Source organism: Panthera leo, chromosome D4, assembly GCF_018350215.1.
Source record: "Panthera leo isolate Ple1 chromosome D4, P.leo_Ple1_pat1.1, whole genome shotgun sequence".
Taxonomy (NCBI): Eukaryota; Metazoa; Chordata; class Mammalia; order Carnivora; family Felidae; genus Panthera; species Panthera leo.
In genome coordinates, this window is record NC_056691.1 from 81,477,078 (window position 1) to 81,499,621 (window position 22,544).

General features: G+C 38.6%; 2 protein-coding genes across 2 annotated transcripts; both read left to right on the top strand.

Annotated features, from left to right (window-relative positions):
• The first annotated feature begins 5,485 nt into the window (after nucleotides 1-5,485).
• LOC122204596 (olfactory receptor 1J4-like) lies at nucleotides 5,486-6,442 on the top strand. The gene has a single exon (XM_042912112.1). It carries the CDS (start codon nucleotides 5,504-5,506, stop codon nucleotides 6,440-6,442), a length of 939 nt encoding a protein of 312 aa, XP_042768046.1. The 5' UTR covers nucleotides 5,486-5,503.
• An 8,493-nt stretch (nucleotides 6,443-14,935) lies between these two features.
• LOC122204800 (olfactory receptor 1361-like) lies at nucleotides 14,936-15,868 on the top strand. The gene has a single exon (XM_042912497.1). It carries the CDS (start codon nucleotides 14,936-14,938, stop codon nucleotides 15,866-15,868), a length of 933 nt encoding a protein of 310 aa, XP_042768431.1.
• Nucleotides 15,869-22,544: the final 6,676 nt, after the last annotated feature.

Sequence of the window (22,544 nt, forward strand, 5' to 3'; positions counted from 1 at the left end):
AGATCCTTATATACCACTGCCACTGCTGCTTTCCATGCCTCGGTGGCAACAACGTGTCCTGTGGCACAAATAATTACAAAAAGTGGTCCTGAAGGCTTCTTACCTATGCCCAGATCTCGTTTCTCAAAATACATGCCAGGTCATTATTGAAATGGCAATGGACGCCTAACGTAAGGATGCATGCAACAAGTCTCTCTGGAATTATTTTATCTCCAAATGATGCCAATACAGTAGCATCTTTTCTGAATCATTGAGTCCCTCATCTTTCAACTATATTTATACATTTCTGTGAATCCCTAACCAACAAGGTTTTATGCCTTGAAGTTCTAACATCAGCCCAAGATTATTGTAAACCCAGTGATATCCATGACCTCACCCTCAACCAACACCATGACAGCCTGAAGGACCATCAGGTGACATCAGACCCACAACTTGACTCATTCCTGATGATGGCATCAGACATACAGCTGGGCTTACCTGTGATGGTGACCTTGATCTACCCACTAGACTCATCCAGTTCTCATGTCCCTTATAAATCTCCTATCCAATGTTCCCTTCACCTTCTAAACACTCTCCTGCTTTTCATATCCTTTCTTTCCCAGTTCAACCCCAACCATCACAAGCTACTCCCTTCCCCTTCCATCCTTGCATTTTCTGCTCCTTCCTCAGATGTCTGCACTTCTAGCCCCCATCTCTGATACACAACCAGCACTGAAGGATGCGTTATAAAATAATTGTTATGTAAACCTTACTGAGCAAATAGCCATGTTTTAAAGGATATGAATTGTTGGGTATGCCATAAGGCACCCTCTCAACTGCCTGGCCATGTTGTAGCCTATCAAAATGATCTTAAAGAAACCTTCACAATAACACAACCCAGCCCCTATATATCTGATGGTCCACATCTCTGAACCTAAACCTTGTTTTTCTCCTGGTCTTTCCTTTAAAATACTAACTCCAACTATCCAGAATAGCCCCATATTATGTCTTGATTAAAATGCTTACTGGAAATTTAGTAGTTCTTCATTGCCCATGCCAAATTCTCAGTCTAAGCTTCTAGTCCATGAGAGATATTCTCTTCTTCTCCACTATCCCTTACTCCTGCACTAATTTATTCCTCTCTAACCCTGGCTTCTCTTCATAATTTGACTTGTACTGTCTGCATTTTGGACTCATACTCCAAAACAAAACCCACCAATTTTATTCTCACCACCAAGTATGTTATATTCTTGTCAACTGCCCTCATTCTGCTGACCACAATGGAGGTCACTGGTGCTGCCTTGGAGGCCACCATATTACGCAACATAATGAAAGAATTATGCCAGTCAGGAAATGTCTAAAATAATATCCATATATATGATTCAAACTGCCACAGCCCTGGGAGCCCTGAATGAAAGACAATGATCCCTGGCAACAATGGTTGCTAATAATTGCCTAGCCTTAGATTATCTGATGACCAGCCAAGGGGACATTTTTTCCCATAAGGGCACTTATTGTTGCATGCTGACAAATAATACAGGCAAAATTTCTCAGATAGCACAATACATAGTCTGTTTCTCCAGCAGAAACTTTTCTCCACTCCCACCCCTTTACCAGTACAAATTCCCAAACCCATTCTCTCTGCTTTGTCTAAGCCAACTTGTAGCTTGTACCCACCCAGATTCCTCAAGAATCCTTTGTGCCTCATTCTTTCTTTTAAATTCTCTTCCTACGTGAAGTGTCATCAGCCTTGACTTCTGAACCAAAGCATGTGCCTCCTGATAATATGCACTGTCGTAGGCTTATGAAAGATCTATAGTTAGAATCTTCAATACACACACACATACACACACATGCACACACGTATATGCATACACAAACATGGTGAAATGTTAGCTTTTGTAAAAGAGTATGGGTCAAGGGCATAAGAGAATTTATTCTATCATCTTTACAACTTTTTTCTAAGCATGAAGTCATTTTTAAAAATAAATTTTAAAAAGTTGAATCCCAGCTGGAACCAAGCCCCAAAAATATTTGAGCTTGGAACTGTGCCCAAGAAGAAACAAGTCCAAGACATCCCTGGCATTGGAGACACTGTCCCTTGTGACTCCAGTCCCCTCTGGCTCCTGGACACGATGTTCTCCATATGGCAGGAAGAAATTGGCCAGTTAACCCACAGTGGCTCCTCCTTTACTATGAAGAGAAGCTGAGAATTTGGCAACAGTCTGGAAGAAGTGTCTGAACTCACGGATGACGAACACAGGTCAGAAGGAGCTGGAAATCTGCATGTGGCAATGGATCTGCCTATATACTTGTGGGTTTGTGTATGAGCATCTCTGTGTTCATGAGTGTGTGTGTGTGTGTGTGTGTGTGTGTGTCTGCATGCATTGTATATGCTTGTATACCTGTTGTTTGGTAGTTGGCTGTGTGTGTACTACGTAACTGATTCACAGCCTGATTCTTTTTTTCAGTTAGTTAGACCCAATCTGGGCTGTGTTTTAGTGCATAAGTTATCAGCCTCCAACATGTGATTAGGGACTTCTGATTCATATCTGTGATCTTCAATATTTGCCTCTATTGTTATGACAGTGGCATTCTCCCAATGGGGTGATGGGCATCACAGCTGAGTGATGAGAACTCAGCATTAGGAGTAAGACTGTTGTCTCCACTGCTGGGGAAAGGATATCCAACCTCTTCAAGGAACCAAGGTTAGAAGGGGCCCAAATCTGTCCTCAGCAGCATGTGCTAGTGTGCATGCAAGATGTTTGTGAGTGACAACTTGTATGTAAGAGCAGGAATGTGTATTGTTTCCTTTTGTCTGTGTGTCTGTTACCATGTGTATGTTGCCATGTTTATGGGTTGTTGTTGGCGGTTTAATGATGGTGCCTGTCACTGAATAGACTTAATTTCCCCACGATGACTGACTGCCTTCACTGGGAAGGGGCCATCACTTCAGTGATGGGCGTGGGCATGCTGCTGGTAGAGAGTGACTAAGTGTGCATGTGTTGTTGGTGCATGTTTCTCGTGAGATTTTGAAATTGTGTATGGCCTTGTGTGTTTTTGGTGATGTGTATGTATAGTGATGAGTTATGCATATGTGAGTTGTGTATTTTACCAGGTATGACATGTTTGTATGTTAATGGTGCATTGTGAATGTATTTGTGGGTGATACATAATTGCATATTATGTACATCCTGCCTTGTGTGTTATTCATGACTTGTATGTATATTAGTATTTATGAAATAAACCACATACTGGCTATCTTTCTCTTACAATGGGGCTCAGACACAGGTGACTGAAATCTTCAAATCAGCAGTGTGTGTGTGTCTGTGTATCTGTGTGTGTGTGTGTGTGGTGTTTGTATGTGTGTTTGGAGACTTCTGATTTGCACTCATGACTTCAATTAGTTCCTTAAGTGACCTCCTTCTCATGGACGTAACCACTGCTCTAAGTGACTATTTCCTAAAAAGGGTCTGTTATCATTTTCATATACCTGTGTGAGTCAGTGGCTCAGAGGTTTGTAACCCTTGCACATTCACTTAATGTCCCAGGCAAAGGAATGTTAGGCGTGTTGCTGAGTGAAGTTAGAGCACAGAGTCTCACCAAATGGCGGCAAGACCTTGGGAGAGTCACTCAACTATTTGGCCTCGCTTTACATATCTAGAAAATGGAGGCTTACAGGCCTTCTGTAAGTATTTATGGCTTGAATAGAAGTTAATGTATGTGAGAGTCTTTTGTCAACTGGAAAATATATAAATATAAATGACAGACAGGCACCAAGAAAATTTTGGACAACTTCAGTCTCCTTGCAACCCTAAAATAACATACTGTCTCTGGCACTCACAACCAGTGAAAAGAGAGATTTCCATGTTAAAAGCATAAGTGATGATCACACAATATTAAGTTGAACTATATGAGGTAACCAATATTTGATCTATAGAAAATGGCAATTATAGAAGTAGGACAATAGTTCAATATATATATTTATTTATAGGGATATATATATGTACTGTATTCATATATATCCATACATATGGTGTGTATACATATATATATATACATATATAAACACACACACACACATATATATATATGTATGTATACATACACACACACACACATACAGTTGACCTTTAAACAACATGGGTTTGAACTGCACAAGTTCATTTACACATGGATTTTTTTGATAAATACAGTACAATACTATAAATGTGCTTTCTCTTCCTTATGATTTTCTTAATAACATTTTCTTTTCTCTAGCTTACTTTATTGTAAGAATACAGTATATAATACACATACAAAGTATGTGTTAATCAACTATTTGTTATTGGTAAGGCTTCTGGTCAACAGTAGGCTATCTATTAGTAATTAAGTTTGGGGGGAGTCAAAAGTTATATGACTGTGCATGGGAGTCAGCACCCCAACCCCCATGTTATTTAAGGGTTGACTGTATATCTCATATATATGTGTATGTGTGTGTATGTGTGTGTGTGTGTGTGTGTGTGTGTATATATATATATATATATATATATATATATATTCCCATATGTATGTCTACATATATTCCATCTGAGTATATGTATATGCATAGATGGAATGTAGAGATAGATGGAATATATATGTATACAAACACTCCCATCTGTGTGTATGTGTGTATGTATCCCCTTAGGTATATATGGACATACATGTATCCTATTTCTAACAGCAACTTGTTGCCTATGGAACAATTTCTTAATGGCTTAAATGAGAAAATTACCCTAATTTTTAGTGAAACAGCAAAGATTTTATCTGATAATGGAAGGCTGATGTGTGTATTTAATTAGGAAACATAAGTAAAGCCTTTAAGCATAGTGCCTGGCACACAGTATAACCCCCCAAATGTTCACCATTATTATGGAAGATTGTTTGAGAGGTATTCTGGTTTAGGAGTTGTTCTGGCATTCAGGTGGGGTTTGAATGACCCCCCATTTCTAGAGTGCTGGTGAGCTTACAGCTGTAGATGAGTGTGATCCAGCCAGGTTCACAGGAGGAATGTGACAACACTCCAACAAGGCCACCTCAGTGATGGCATCGCATGTCACTTTAAGGCAGAAACAACTGATACTAGTTTGCCAAGGACCATCTACTACTTCTGCCACAGTGAACTGTTTTCGTCTGGCTCTGTCTTGGTGTCATAAATTATCCCAGTATATGGGACCTTGCTTTTCTTGTCCACCACTACATTCTCAGTACTTAGCAGAGGGCCAGGTTCAATCTCAACATTCAGTAAATAATGGTCAAATGAAACAGTGAATGCTCTCTTGTTTCTGTGCAATGAGGTCTTGTTGGCTGCTTTTGGTTATAATGTTTTCCTAGAGCCAGACTGGGACAGAGTGAAGATGCATGCATCCACAGGTGTGAGAAATTAATAGGAATGTAATTTAAAATGCATTGTTTTCTCAGAATATTACAGTATGGAATGTGTCCCTATCATTCTTCCTGATATTTCCAATCCTCCTTTATCCCCAGCATGTAAAAGCACAGCATGAGGCCTGAGAACCAGAGCAGTGAGTTCCTCCTCCTGGGGCTCCCCATCCAGCCAGAGCAGCAGGGAATGTTCTTCACCCTGTTCCTGGGCATGTACCTGACCACAGTGCTGGGGAACCTGCTCATCATCCTGCTCATCAGGCTGGACTCTCGCCTTCACACCCCCATGTACTTCTTCCTCAGCCACTTGGCCTTCTCTGACATTTCCCTTTCATCTGTCACAGTTCCAAAGATGCTCATGAACATGCAGACTCAGCAACAATCCATCCCCTATATGGGGTGTATTTCACAGGTGTATTTCTTTATATTTTTTGGTTGCCTTGACAACTTTCTTCTCACAGTGATGGCATATGACAGGTATGTGGCCATCTGTCACCCTCTCCACTACACCACCACCATGAGGGAGGAGCTGTGTATCATCCTAGTGGCTGGATCCTGGTTCTTCTCTTGCATCCAAGCTCTTTTGCACACCCTCCTCGTGGACCAGTTGTCCTTCTGTGCAGGGACTGTCATCCCACACTTCTTTTGTGATCTTGCTGCTGTGCTCAAGTCTTCTTGCTCAGACACCTCTTTCAATGAGCTGCTTATCCTCACTGAAGGAGCATTGGTACTCATTCTACCATTGAGTGGTATCTTGGGCTCATATATTCATATGGCAGGCATCGTTCTGAAGGTCCCCTCCTTCAAAAGAATCTCCAAAGCCTTGTCTACATGTGGCTCCCATCTCTTTGTGGTGTGTTTATACTATGGGACAATTGCAGGTGTTTACTTTTTCTCTTCATCAGGCAACTCCAAAGACAAGGACATAATTGCTTCTGTAATGTACATGGTGGTCACCCCTATGCTGAACCCCTGCATCTACAGCCTGAGGAATAAGGACATGAAACATGCTCTTCAGAAAATTTTTAGAGTCAAGGACCCTCTTTGGTATGGTTAATTTAACCCCGTTGTCATGAACACTCATTGGGCTATAAACATGTCTCCTTTAAAAGTTGTGACATGGGGGGCGCCTGGGTGGCTCAGTCGGTTAAGCGGCCGACTTCGGCTCAGGTCATGATCTCGCGGTCCGTGAGTTCGAGCCCCGCATCGGGCTCTGTGCTGACAGCTCAGAGCCTGGAGCCTGTTTCAGATTCTGTGTCTCCCTCTCTCTGACCCTCCCCCATTCATGCTCTGTCTCTCTCTGTCTCAAAAATAAATAAACGTTAAAAAAAAATTAAAAAAAATAATAAAAGTTGTGACTTGGACAGCTCTTACTGCTGACACCATTCTTCATCTGATCTCATTTTATGTTTCCTCTCATCTTTTTCTTCACCTGATTTTTCCCCTACCTGTTCTCTGAATTCTGTGTATTAATGTTTCTATAGGGAAATCCCAAGTCCTCCTATGATGTTTACTGCAAGGTTGTGAGACTTTTGAGCCCACTTCACTGGGCTTCAAGAGCTTTTCTTATCTCCCATCTTTTTCTTCAATAACTCTCTTTATCTCGTGCTGATATTAACATATATTTATGTGAATTTTCTTAATACCACCAAACTTCATTTATTTCATGTGTGAAGAATTCAGAAGTTACCAAACTGTTTTGCCTATTGAATGGTGTCCATCACAGCTGGCATTAATTAAGCATTTAAATGTATATTTTATTTAATCCTCAGTACAAGCCTCTTATGAGGGTACTAATATTTTATGTAGAGAGCAAACCAAAACCCAGAGAGATCAAGTAAATTGCTGCCCTAAGACCTAATCTCAGACATGCATGACTTTAAAACCATGTCTTTAACCAGATTACTTTATTGCCATTATCTCGGTCTGTACCACTGACCAGTTTGGACATTTTTGATCCTTATATAGAGCATACAATAAGTACTGTTTTGTATTCCACTTTTTATTCAGTATAGTTATGGTTAAATCATTCTCAAGACTTTATAATTTTCAAATGTGTCTACACAACTTAATATATTCATCCATTCTAGTTTTGACTGACATTTGGGCTGTTTCCGGTTTGGGACCTCTATATACTAGAGAATGGGATTTGGGGGCCACAATGTATGTGTATTTTCAGCATTAATAGATAATACCAGAAAGTTAGATAAAGTGCTTACACCAGTTACACTCATTTCTGTAACATATGGAAAAATGTGGTCCACTTCCTCACCAACACTTATACTATCCATCTTTTCCGCCATACACATTTTTATGGGTTTATAGAAACAGTGTGCTGTGGCTTTAATTTGCACTTGTCTGATAACTCGTGTAGTTTATCCCTTTTGCCTATACTTACTGATCATTCTGATAGTTTCTCTTGTAAAGGACCTGTTCCCAATCCTTTGCTGCTGTTTTATTGGGTAGTCTGCTTTTTAACATTAATTTGTAAAAATTCTTTGTATATTCTACATTTTAGTCCTTTGCCAAATATACATATTGAGGATTTTTTTCATTATGTGGCTTCCTTTTTCAATATATTAATGGTCTATTTTGAGTTAATTTTGTGTGACTAATGCACAAAAAGGCTTCAATGTCATTCTTCTGCATGTAGATATCCAGTTTTCCCAGAGTCATTTATTTAAAAGATATTTCTTTCCCCCATTGATTTGTCTTGGCACCTTATAAAAATTCAGCTGGATACAAATTTGAGGGATTACTTCTGGACTTTCGGCTCTGTTCTATTGGCCTATATCTATCTTCATGACTATATCACACTAGCTTGATTACTGTAGTTTTGTAGTAAGATTTGAAATCAGGACATATGGATCCTGAAACTTTGTTCTATTCCTTTGAGATTGCTTTTGTTAGTTGGGATCCCTTGAATTTATGTAGGTAGTTTAAAATCAGCTTGTTAATTTCTGCAAAGAAAACAGCTTGGATTTTGGTAGTAATTATGCTGAATATATAAATCAATTTGGAAAGTACTGTTATCTTAACAGTATGAAGTATCTCAAGCCATGAACATGGGACGTATTTCCATTCATTTACATCTGTAATTTCTTTCAACAATATTTTGTTATTTCAGACTATGAATTTTCCACTTATTTAGATGAATTTATTCTTATGTATGCTATTCTTCTTGATGTTATTGTAAGTAGAATTGTTCATTTCATTTTCAGATTGTTCCTTCCTAGTGGGTAGAAATGCCATTGATTTTTGTGTATTGACCTTGTACTTTGCCATCTTTGAACCCATTTGTTCATTCTAGTAGTTTATTTTTTTATTCCTTAGTATCTTTTACAGTGGATCCTTGAACAATGCAGATGTTAGGGGGCACTGACCCCCCACACACATGCAGTTGAAAATCCATGTATAACTTTTGATTCCCCCAAAACTTAACATACTAATAGCCTATTGTCAGGCTTAGGTTATTGTTACTGTTACCAATGACATAAACAGTTGATTAAAACATATTTTGGGGGCATCTGGGTAGCTCAGTGGGTTAAGCGTCTGACTTTGGCTCAGGTCATGATCTCGCAGTTCATGAGTTCGAGCCTGGCTCCAGGCTCTGTCACTGACAGCTCGTGAGTCCGGAGCCTGCTTTGGATTCTGTGTCTGCCTCTCTCTCTACCCCCCTTCTGCTTGCTCTCTTGCTCTCTGTCTCTCTGTCTCTCTGTCTCTCTCTCTCAAAAATAATAAACATTAAAAAAAATTTAAACGTATTTTGTATGTTATATGTATTATATATTGTATTCTTACAATAATGTAAGCTAGAGAGAAAAAATGTTAAGAAAATCATAAGGAAGAGAAAATACATTTATAGTACCATGTTGTACTTACAAAAAAAAAAAATCCACATACAAGTGGACCCATGCAGCTCAAACTTGTGTTGTTCAAGGGTTAACTGTATATACAAAATCATCAGAAAATAAATACAGTTTTGCTCCTTCCTTTCCAATCTAGATGCCTATTATTTTATTTTCTTTCTTGACTGCCCTGACTAGAACCTTCAGTAAACCTTGAAGAGAAGTGATATTGTTCCTGAACAATCTATCTAGGTAAAGCCTAGATAGAGATGATGGTTGCACAACGCTGTAAATGTACTTAATGCCACTAAATTGTGCACTTTAAAATGGTTACCCAATAGACACAGGAGTGCTGATTCATAGGGACACAGTACCCCAATGTTTATAGCAGTGCTTTCAACAATAGCCAAATTATGGAAAGAGCCTAAATGTCCACCAACTGACGAATGGATAAAGATGTGGTTTGTATATACAATGGAATACTACTTGGCAATGAGAAAGAATAAAATCATGCCATTTGCAGCAGCATTGATGGAACTGGAAGGTATTATGCTGAGTGAAGTAAGTCAGTCAGAGAAGGACAGATGTCATATGTTTTCACTCATATGTGGATCTTGAGAAACTTAACAGAGATCATGGGGGAAGGGAAGGGGAAAAAATAGTTACAAACACAGAGAGAGGGAGGCAAGCCATAAGAGACTCTTAAATACAGAGAACAAACTGAGGGTGGATGTGGGGGTGGGGGAGAGGGGAAGATGGGCATTGAGGAGGGCACTTGTTGGGATGAGCACTGGGTGTTGTGTATAAGCGATGAACCATGGGAATCTACCCCAAAAACCTAGAGCACACTTTACACACTGTATGTTAGCCAATTTGACAATAAATTATATTTAAACAAACAAATAAATAACATTTTAAAAATAAAATGATTAAAATGGTAAATTTTATGTTATGTGTATTTTAGCACAATAAGAAGTAATCAAATAATGTAATTTATCCCCTAAGCAAAATAAAAGAAGGATTAATGAAAAAAAGAAAGAGCCAAACCATACAACAGACTCTTGACTATACAGAACAAACTGAGGGTTGCTGGAAGGGAGGTGAGTGGGGAATTGGTTAAATGGCTAATGGGCATTAAGAGGGGCACTTGTAATGAACCCTGGGTGTTTTATGTAAGTGATGAAACACTAAATTCTACTCCTGAAATTAATATTATGCTGTATGTTAACTAACTGGAATTTAAATAAAAACTTGAAACTACTATATACGTAATATGAATTCATAATATAATATAATAAATATTCATATTCATTAATTCAATATTCATAATACTTTTTAAATTTTTCACAATTTTGAATGCTTTCTATGTATAGAATGTATGCTAGGCAACTTAAGATCTTCATGCATCTGTTTCATTAATTATATATAACATATATATAATACATATTATATAATTCATATTATGTATGAGTCCCAGAAGAATAAGAAACAAAATTGAGAAGAAATATTTAGAAAAATAATGGAGACAAATTATTCAAATATAAATGACTTCATATTTCAAAACTCTATAGAGTAATAAAAAGGAGAGAAAATAAAAGGCTTACACCTCCATAAATTTAATAAATTTCAAAATCAAACAGAAAATTCTGACAGAAAGGGAAGTTTGCCTACACAAAAACAGTAATCCTACTCACATCAGACTTCTTAATAGCTATCCTGGATGTAAACAGACAATGAAATATTTTTAATGCATAGAAGGAATATGGTTTTAAAATCAATATTTTATATCAAGCAAAGGTACCACTCAAATGTAGAGATATATTACAAATATTCATAGATATATAAAGCCTCAGAAGGTTTGCCACACAGAGCTTTGTGGAGGAAACATTCAAATTAAAAAATAAACATTTTTAGGAAATGTTGCAAGATGTTTGGAAATTAAGGATGATTAAATATCTTGATAAAATTTGGGTTTTTTAAAGGTTTAAACTAAAGGAAAAATGAGAAAGTATATCCATTATAAATCAGAATTAAAATTCCTACAAATCATTATCAAAAGACAATAAACCCAATAAAAATGGTCAGATTCTTCATAAAAAGATCTAAGACTTGTCAATAAGTACATGAAAATGTGCTCAACATTATTAAGAATTGGGGAAATGCAAATTGAAATCATAATGAGTTATCACTTCAAATGGTAAAAATGTTAACACTAAGATTTTTATTGTGAGAGAGTGTTTTGTTTTCTGACTTATTTACCTTAGAAAATCAAAGTCCAGAGAGAATAACTGCACTTCACAAAGTCACAGAGAAGTTCATTTCAAGTTTGAGGACTGGGCAACAGACCAAATTTTTTCCCACAATGAATACTTCAGAGACTGGTGTTCCCAGGTGTCTCAGCAACTTCCAATAGGGAGCTCTAGGGATTATTTTAGAAACTGCAGGTGGGTAGCTTCTTTTTTTTCTGGGTTTCTAGTCAGTTTGGCTGACTTAGGATCAAGGATGGCCTGCTCTCATTTCTCCATCCTTGGAGTAGATGAGGGGTCCATGTCCCAGGAGCCACTTATGCCTTAAACATAGGGGAAGATGTCTTTTCTTCTGCCATCAAATATGGCTTCTCCACTCTTGATAAGTAAGATCCCAGATCAGAAGAGACAAATCTTGACCTTAACATGAAAAAATGAGGAGCTCTTCTGGGCCCAACTCAAGACTGAGAGTAAGTCATTGACCATACCTCCCCTTTTCTAGTCAGTCAAGGGAAGCAGATTAGTCCTTTGGAAATTGTTTGAGGAACCCTGTTTCTGGTATCAGTTGTAGTGCTGAACACCTGACCTATCACCAGGTAGAGAGGAGGGGGAGGCATCCAAGAAGGTGAAATGGCTAAATAGCAAAGGCATGCAGGCAGGACATGTGAGTTGTTTGAGGGCTGTGGGCAGTTTCATAGGTGAGCCTGGGGTGGCATAGCATGACAGGGAAGTGTCACTGGACAGACAGATGGAGACAGACTCAGAAAGGGCTAATTATGTCATGATAAGAAAAAGCCTGGATGTTGTCCTGATGGTAATAAGGAGACTCACAACGGCCTATGACATAATTCAGTTATCCTTCTTCACAGAGGGAGAAACTAAAGTCCAAGAGGTTAAATGAACTACTCAAAGCTTCATTATTGGGTTTGATACAGAAGGTGAGTCAAAATTTCCTTTGTACCAACGAAATGTTTCTTTTCGTTTACACTATGCAGCCTAAATACTTTCCCTGGAGACAAATAAATGAGTCTACTGTAGCAGTTTTAAGTGCATAGATATAGTAGGGATTCCATTTTCAGAAGTACAGGAAATGCCCCCACATGGGTATGACACTCTCCTACAGCCTGGACCACTAGCCAGGGTGTTAGACCATCTGTCAGAATAAAGTCAAAACCAGAGGATGTATCTTTTCCCCAAAAGTCAATTGTTTTAAGTTCTATTAGTTTATTCGCCCAGAATATCAGAAGAAGTCTGAAAATATTCATTTATTTTTGTTTTTAATTTGGAATCAATGGAGCTGTTTATGATGGGCTGTATGCTCCTAAAGGTTGATTACCTTTGCAAGTGAAAAATTGGAATAAATATTCATTTTTCTAATTCTGACTAGAAAGGTGATATGACTAAATGAATACAACAAATTATATCACTGTACTTCCTTCTATTTGCTAAGCTCTTGAATCAACTTGGTTGCAGTTGGTGGTAAAAGACAGAGATACCAGAAAGAAAAGAATTTGAGCTTCTCAGAGTGATAATCATGGTCTGAGGTCATTAGCTTTGCATGTATAGAAACTGAATCATATCCAAGCATTGGGTTAAATTAAAATGGACTAATGGACTGACTCACACCAGTCACACTCACAAGAGACTGATGCACAAGCCAAAAATATCAATATCTTCATTTGTCATGAAAACTGTAGCTACCAAATTGAATGGATATTTACATTCTCTAAGGTGATAGATATGTGAATTAACTTGATTGTAGTAATCATTTTACAATGTGTATGTGTGTATGTATATATATATATATATATATATATATATATATATATATATAAACATCACACTGTACACCTTACATATATACAGTTTTCATCTGCCAACTTTATCTTGATAAAGTGAAATGAATAAATGAAGGAGTTTATTTGTTAAGTCCCTAATGGTGCATTTTCTCATGAAAATATGCAGGAAGCTGAACAAGAGTCAGAAAGTGATTTAGTAAACCCTGAAAAGCAGCATAGCAGAACTAAGAACTTAGACTTTTGACTCAGATAAACTTTACATCACACCCTAAATGTGTAGCTTTGGCAATTTTCTTCATCCTCCTGACCTCAGTTTCTACATCTTTAAAATAAAGATAAGCATAGCGTCACTGAACAGGGTTACCACAAGAAAATCCAGTGGCTGGCACATGGCTAGTGCTCAGCCAGTGTTAGCTATTGTTAGACTGACTTTTTCATTGAGTTAGAGACAGGAGTATGGATTGGATAAATTCAAAACCCATAATTATCTAGTAATGAGATTCCTCGTGTAGCCTCACTGTGGCTGCTGTGGAACAGAAAGATATTCAAGTCTCAAATCAAGATACTCTCTTCACAGAACTCTGCGAGAAACAAACTGAGGTGTAGTTTGGGGTGGGGTGCAAACTAAGGATTTGACTCTTTCCAATTAGGTTTGCCATATATGAATCCAAAAAAAAAAAACAAAACAAATATAAGAGGCCTACTTACAGCAAAAAAAAAAATCGGTAAGTGAGGGACATCAAGGTTTCAGAGGAAAGGGACAAATAGTTCCTGGACATGCTGGGGGGAATTGGAACAGAATGCACTTCTACAGCCTCTTCTGTAAAAAAAAAAGCTGGGAACTTTAGGTGTGCCTGGGTGATTCAGTCAGTTAAGCATCCAGCTTCGGTTCAGGTCATGATCTCATGGTTTGTGAGCCTGAGCCCTGTGTCGGGCTCTGTGCTGACAGCTCAGAGCCTGGAGCCTGCTTCAGATTCTGTGTCTCCCTCTCTTTCTGTCCCTCCCTCACTCATGCTCTCTCTCTCTCTGTCTCTCTGTCTCTCAAAATTGAATAAACATTAAAAAAAATGTTTTTAAAGCTGGGAACTTTAAAAAGGGCCTGAATTGAATAAACTAAAACATAAGACATTTATGTTTTAATTTTAACTAAGATAGAATTATAAATATACATGCTGTTCTGAAATTTTACCTTTAAAAAATATTAAATTAATTATATACTTATTTATAATTATAATTATTATATATAATATTAATTGATTTCATTTCATTTTAATTAACTTTTAAATGTAAGTAAAACATTATTTACTTAATTATATTATATTATTCTTCAATGAGAAAAATAGTATATGCTGATGGGATCTGTGTAATCAGAGCACACTTTTTTTTTCACATTGTACAACCATGTTTCATGGAGACTGCCGGAATAGTTTGAAGGGTGCCCTGGATAGCTGGTCAAGTGCTCTCACCAATCTGTAAATTTACAAATAGTTTGATCCAAACTATCTTTTTAACATGCATAATTATAAATTCGAGCTTTGCCAAAACAGAATTGTCTAAACCACATGATTTTTCTAATAGGAATATGAAATACTTTCTACAGCATTATTTTACTTTTTTGCTATTTATAATAAAATTTGTTTCATACAGAATTCCAGACATGAATAGAAGAAACCATACCAACATCTATGAATTTCTTCTCGTGGGCCTCTCTGAGTGGCCACAGCAGCAGCCTCTCCTATTTGGACTCTTCCTGGGCATGTACCTGGTCACCATGGTGGGGAATCTGCTCATCATCCTGGCCATTGCCTCAGACCTCCACCTCCACACCCCCATGTACCTCTTTCTAGCCAACCTGTCCTTTTCTGACATTGGTTTCATCTCTACAGTAATTCCCAAGATGCTAGATAATATTGGCTCAGGAAGTAAAAGGATTTCTTATGGCGGGTGTCTGACACAGCTTTATTTCTTTGGCCTATTTGCAGATCTGGACAACTTTCTCCTGGCTGTGATGGCACTTGACCGCTATGTGGCCATCAGCCACCCCCTCCATTATGCCATGATCATGAACTACCAACGCTGTGTCCTATTAGTGGCTGGGTCATGGGTGGTCACTACCTTCCACGCCCTAGTGCATACCTTCCTGGTAACTAGGCTTTCTTTCTGTGGCCCCAATATCATCCCCCATTTCTTCTGTGATCTTGTCCCACTCCTGAATCTGGCCTGCTCCAGTACTTATGTCAATGACCTGGTGCTCATCCTTGTGGCAGGTACATTGCTAATTGGACCCTTCATCTGCATCCTTACATCTTACTTTTATATTGCATTGGCTATCCTAAGAATCAGTTCCCCAAAGGGTAAGCAAAGGGCCTTCTCCAACTGCACCTCCCACCTCTCTGTGGTCTCTCTGTTTTATAGCACAGCTATTGGTGTCTATTTATGTCCTCCATCATCCCCCTCAGGTGGAAAGAATAGAGTCTTCTCAATAATGTACACAGTGGTGACCCCCATGCTGAACCCCTTCATCTACAGCCTAAGAAACAGGGATATGAAGGGGGCGCTAGGAAAACTACTCAGAAGAAAAACACTCTAACATTCTTTCTCAGGATCTCAGGGTCCTGAATCCAAGACTCAGAACTGGGAGTTGAAATTGGCCGCCTGAGAATCTAACCACTGTAGCTTCCCTGAACTTGAAACTTCTTTGTTTCTTATGTTTATATTTCAAAGTACTGATTAACACTGAGGACAGGGAGGGACCAGTGATATCAGTAACCTTAGATCATCTTTGTGAAGTTCCCAGTCTCTGAGAAGCTTATTATCCACTATCAAAATGGCTCTTGTTATTTTTACTGGTGGCTAAGAGAAGCCTGTGGGTGGAGGGACTTGCACACTTATAAAATGAGACTGAAAGCCCAAAATTTTGTTTAGTTCAACTTAGAACTATGGAAGACCCCTTTAGCTCAAGAATATAGGATTCATTATTTCTGGTAACAAGAAATACAAAGGAAATAATCTGGTACTTTATATTTAAACAGACAGTGTTCTATAGAAATGCCATAATGGGGCGTTAGTTTAAGTCCTGGGTTCCAGGGATGGCTTTGCCATAAATGAACTGTGTGACAGCTGGATAATCGCTTGATGTCTCTGATAAAATAAAGTGATTGAATTGTGTTGGTCTAAGACTCTACAGGCATATACTCCACCTCCAATAATATTTAATGTTATTGTGACAAGAACTAAAGATTTGAAGTCAGAAGTTTCTAGTCAGGACCAAAAGTCCTCCACTTTCACACTCTGTAATTTGGGGAACATTCTTCCTCTTTGAGTTCTGGTTTTCTTATCTTTAAAGCTGGTAAAACACCTATATCATAAGAGTAACAAATAATAAATAATACATAAGCTTACTTGGATCACAGTAAATACTCAATAAATGTTTATGGAATCTAAATCTTCAGTTCTGTTATTTACCTTGATCAATCTTAGGACCTCCCTCTGTCTGTTAGGACAACCTTCAATCATTCACACTCTGGAAGCTCTGTTTCCAATCTTCATGTCATTTATGAAGGATCTTCTAGATAACTGCTTTCTCGGGTAAATATTTGGGAGGTCTTTGAAGATGGAGGTGGAAAATGAATTAAGGAGAATTCTTCCAGTAATTATGTAATTCCTATTTGCTTCACTAGGATTACCAAAGGTTGACTTAATATACACGGAACGGTGCACTAGTGTTGGGAGGAATATTTCTTCACCTGGCTTGACCTGTACCTCCATGTGGATGAGATTCAATTTGCACAACAACTGCCCAGTTTCTTCCTTTATTCATCCTTCCCCAGAACATAAATTTGGGCACACTCAGTTCAGACCATCCCTGTTTCTTATTGAGAACCAGCCCTGTTTACAGGGACCATGCGCTCTGCTATGTATCTCTAAGAGCAAAGCAGCCACTTATACACATGGGAATTCTCCCTAATCCAGCAATACCTGCTTCTGGAGTTGGCCAGAAAAGCATGCAGATTCTCACCTCAAGTCATGTCTTCAACCTAGACATCATCTGTAGTAAAGTGGTGATTTGGCTCCTGTCTATTCTTTGTCCTTGTCTTATTCATTAATTGATTTAGAACCCAACTGGGAAAGTAGTAGCCCATTTACTGGGCTCCCCCAAACACCTCCAACAATCTGAAAATCATAGCCCCAGTACGTAGGAGCTGGGTGAGTCTACAGTAAGTTATTTAACACCTCTGGATCTCCTTGTTTGAAATAATGAGGTGATAATATGAGTTTTTATAATTTTGAAAAATAGCAAATAAATGAAAAAATGTAATTAAAGTGCTTAGCATGATATCTAACAGACAGAAGGGACTCAAAAAATAGCTGTTGCCCCTGTTGTCACACAGCTGCTGCTGTTTTCATAGCTGCTTTTGGCATTGTTGTAGGTCTTGTCAGCTTGACCCCTCCCCTGCTGATTAATCAGTCAGCCAATTGAATCATATACTTTATAATAGTTGTTGCTCTGGGGGGAGGAGCCAAGATGGCAGAACAGCATAAAAGTTTTTGTTTTTGTTTTTTTTTTTGCATCTCGCATTCATGAAATACAGCCAGAGCAACACTAAACCATCCTGCACAGCTAGAAAACTGATTTGAGGATTAACACAACAATCTGCACAACCTGAACCACAGAACTCAGCAGGTATGTGGCACAGAGAGGTGAATGGGGGGAGAGAGAAGCCACAGAGGGCAGGGAGCTGTTTTTGCTTGTGGAGAGAGGACTGAGATGGGGGGAGAATATGGGAAAAGCTACCCCCCAAAAGCAGCTGGAGAGAAAGTGGAAAAGTGGAAACAGCCACAGGGACTGAACTAAAAAGGAGGAAGGAGAAATGAGAGGGCTTAAATTCCATTAAGACTCTACAAACAGGGGGAGTGCAGAGTCTGAAACTCTGCAGCTCCATACCTGGCAGTGCTCTGGTGAGAAGGGCAAATCCCCAGGAGCTGAGTGAGATGTGGGGGTCCTTGGGCCACACAGGAAGAGGCTGTTCCCCTGCTGGGAGGACATTTGGTAGAGGCATGTGTTCCCCCCCAACACACAGGCAAAGGTGCCAGCAGACCCTGGAGAACAACCACATTTGCTGGTGCTGGAACAAGGTCATTAAGGGTGAAGACTGGTGCCAGATGTGTGTTGTGATTTTCCATAATCCCTGAAACACTGCTGCTACACGATCATGTGAACTTTTTCTGGGGCGGGCTGGCACCCAGTTGTAGCCTCTGGGCATCAGCAGCAGTACAGTCCCACAAATGTTCCTGGGTGTGGCTGGCACCCAGCCATTGCTTGGTGAGACTCTCCCCCAGAAGATCTGAGCAGATCAAAGCCACAATCCCTCAGAAGTGAGGGGTTGGGAAACACAGCTGCATCTGAGATAAAACTCAGGAGGGAGGTGCCACCTGGCAACCTGACAACTTGGTCATGGACAGTGTAAAAGCGGGGAGTGGATGGAAGCCAGAGACAAAGGACAGGTGCACGACTGCTGATCAGGGAGAACAGAGTTCTGATACTAGAGACTGGGTAGCTGGGTGATGCCATTTTCACCCCTCCCGTGCATGCGCATACACACCTACAAGTGCCACGGCAATCCACCCCAGTAAGCTACGCAGTGCCATCTAGTGGAGAATGGAGACTTTACACTAAGCCCCGCCCAATTGGGCCAACCTTGCTCTTCAGGAACACCATAAGTCTCTCTGCCTACTTAGTTTATGGACTATAAAGTGCTTCATAATTTGACTTATAGGGGAAAACAATGCAATTTCCATTGTATTTCACTCTGTTCGCTAGTCCATCTATACAATTTTCTTTTTTTTTCTCTTTTTCATTTCTTTTTTTTACTTCCATCATTTCGTTTTATTCTATTTCATTGTATTCATTTTTAAAAATTTTCAAACTTTCCTTTTTTCCTTTTTCTTGTTTTTCTCATTTTTTCTTTTTCCCCCCTTTTTTCACTAATCTATCAAGCTCCTTTCAAAAACCAGACCAAAACACACCTAGGATCTAGCATCATTTATTTGATTTTTATATGGGGGGATGTTGTTTTTAATTTCTTAATTTTAATTATTTTTTACCTTATTAATTCCTTTTCTTCCTTCAAAATGATGAAACAAGGAATTCATCCCAAAAGAAGGAGCAGGAAGAAATGACAGCCAGGGACTTAGTCAACACAGATACAAGCAAGATGTCTGCACCAGAATTTAGAATCACCTTAATAAGAATACTAACTGGGGTTGAAAATAGATTCAAATCCCTTTCTGCAGAGTTAAAAGAAGTAAAAGCTACTCAGGATGAAATAAAAAATGGCATCCATCTTCAATGGATGCCACAGCAGAAAGGATAGATGAGGCAGACCAGTGAATCAGTGATATATTGGACAAACTTATGGAGAATAATGAAGCAGAAAAACGAGGGAGACTACGGCAAAAGAGCACGATTTAAGAATTAGTGAAATCAGTGACTCATTAAAAAGGAACAACATCAGAATCACAGGGGTTCCAGAAGAGGAAGAGAGAGAAAAGTGGGTAAAAGAGTTATGTGAGCAAATCATAATGGGAAACGTTCCTAACCTGGGGAAAGACACAGACATCAAATTCCAAGAAGCACAGAGGACCCCCATTAGATTCAACAAAAACTGACCATCAACAAGGCATATTATAGTCAAATTCACAAAATACTCAGGCAAAGAGAGAATCATGAAAGCAGCAAGGGAAAAACAGTCCTTAACCTACAAGGGAAGACAGATGAGGTTTGCAGCAGACCTATCCACAGAAACTTGGCAGGCCAGAAAGGAGTGGCAGGATATATTCAATGTGTTGAATTGGAAAAATATGCAGCCAAGAATTCTTTACCCAGCAAGGCTGTCATTCAAAATAGAAGGAGAGATAAAAAGTTTCCCAGAAAAACAAAAAATTAAAGGAGTATGTGACCACTAAACCAGCCCTGCAAATTTTAAGGGGGACTCTCTGAAGGGAGAAAAGACAGGAAAAAAAAAAGACCAAAAGCAATAAAGACTAGAAAGGACCAGAGAACACCACCAGAAACTCCAACTCTAGAAGAAACATAATGGCAATAAATTCATATTTGTCAGTACTCACTCTAAACATCAATAGACTAAATGCTCCAATAAAAAGACATAGGGTTGGGGTGCCTGGGTGGCTCAGTCAGTTAAGCATCCAACTTCAGCCCAGGTCATGATCCCACACTTCGTGGGTTCAAGCCCTGCATCAGGCTCTGTGCTAACAGCTCATAGCCTGGAGCCTGCTTCAGATTCTGTTTGTGTGTGTGTGTCTGTGCATGTGTGTGTGTGTGTGCCCCTCCCCTGCTTGCATTAGCTCTCTCTGTCTCCCCAAAATAAATAAATATTTAAAAAAAGACATAGGGTAACAGACTGGATAATAAAACAAGATCCATCTATATGCTGTTTACAAGAGACCCATTTTAGACCTAAAGACACCTTCAGATTGAAAGTAAGGGGATGGAGAACCATCTATCATGCTAAAGGTCGACAAAAGAAAGCTGGAGTAGCCATACTTATATCATACAATCTAGACTTTAAAATGAAGACTGTAACAAGAGATGAAGAAGGGCATTATATCATATTTAAAGGGTCTATCCACCAAGAAGACTGAACAATTGTAAACATTTATGTGCCAAATGTGGTAGTACCCAAATATATAAATCAATTAATCACAAACATAAAGAAACTCATTGACAATAATACCATAATAGTAGGAGACTTCAACACCCCACTTACAACAATGGACAGATCATCTAAACAGAAAATCAACAAGGAAACAATGGCTTTGAATGACACACTGGACCAGATGAACTTAACAGATACATTCAGAACATTTCATCCTAAAGCAACAAAATATGCATTCTTCTCCAGTACACATGGAACATTTTCTAGAATAGGTCACATACTGGGACACAAATCATCCCTCAACAAGTACAAAAAGATTGAGATCATACCATGCATATTTTCAGACCACAATGCTATGAAACTCGCAATCAACCACAAGAAAAAATTTGGAAAGGTAACAAATACTTGGAGACTAAAGAATATCCTACTAAAGAATGAATGGGCCAACCAAGAAGTTAAAGAGGAAATTAAAAAGCACATGGAAGCCAATAAAAATGATAACACCACAGCCCAAAACCTCTGGGATGCAGCAAAGGCGGTCATAAGAGGGAAGTATATAGCAATCCAGGCCTTCTTAAAGAAGGAAGAAAGGTCTCAGATACACAACCTAACCTTATGCCTTAAGGAGCTGGAAAAATAACAGCAAATAAAATCCCAAACCAGCAGAAGACAGAAAATAATAACAATTAGAGCATAAATCAATGCTATCAAAACTAAAAAAAAAAAAAAAAAGTAGAACAGATCAATGAAACCAGAAGCTGGTTCTCCAAAGAATTAACAAAATTGATAAACACCTAGCCAGTTTGATCAAAAAGAAAAAGGAAAGTACCCAAATAAAAAAAATCAAGAATGAAAGAGGAGAGATCACAACCAAGACAGCAGAAATAAAAACAATAACAAGAGAATATTATGAGCAATTATATGCCAATAAAATGGGCAATCTGGAAGAAATGTAAAAATTCCTACAAACATATATACTACCAAAACTGAAACAGGAAAAAATAGAAAATTTGAACAGACCCATAACCAGTAAGGAAATCAAATTAGTAATCAAAAATCTGCCAAAAAACAAGAGTCCAGGGTCAGATGACTTTCCAGGGGAATTCTACCAAACATTTAAGGAAGAACTAATACCTGTTTTCTTGAAGCTGTTCGAAAAATAGAAATGGAAGGAAACCTTCCAAACTCGTTCTATGAAGCCAGCATTACCTTGATTCCAAAACCAGTCAAAGACCCCACTAAAAAGGAGAACTACACACCAATTTCCCTGATGAACATGGATGCAAAAATCCTCAACAAGATACTAGCCAACCAGATCCAATAACACATTACAATAATTATTCACCATGATCAAATGGGATTTATACCTGGGATGAAGGGCTGATTCAATATCTACAAATCAATGTGATACATCACATCAATAAAAGAAAGGACAAGAACCACATGATTCTCTCAATAGATGCAGAGAAAGCATTTGACAAAATACAGCATCCTTTCTTGATAAAAACCCTCAAGAAAGTAGAAGGATCATACCTCGAGATCATAAAAGCCATATATGAAAGTCCCACGGCTAACATCATCCTCAGTGGG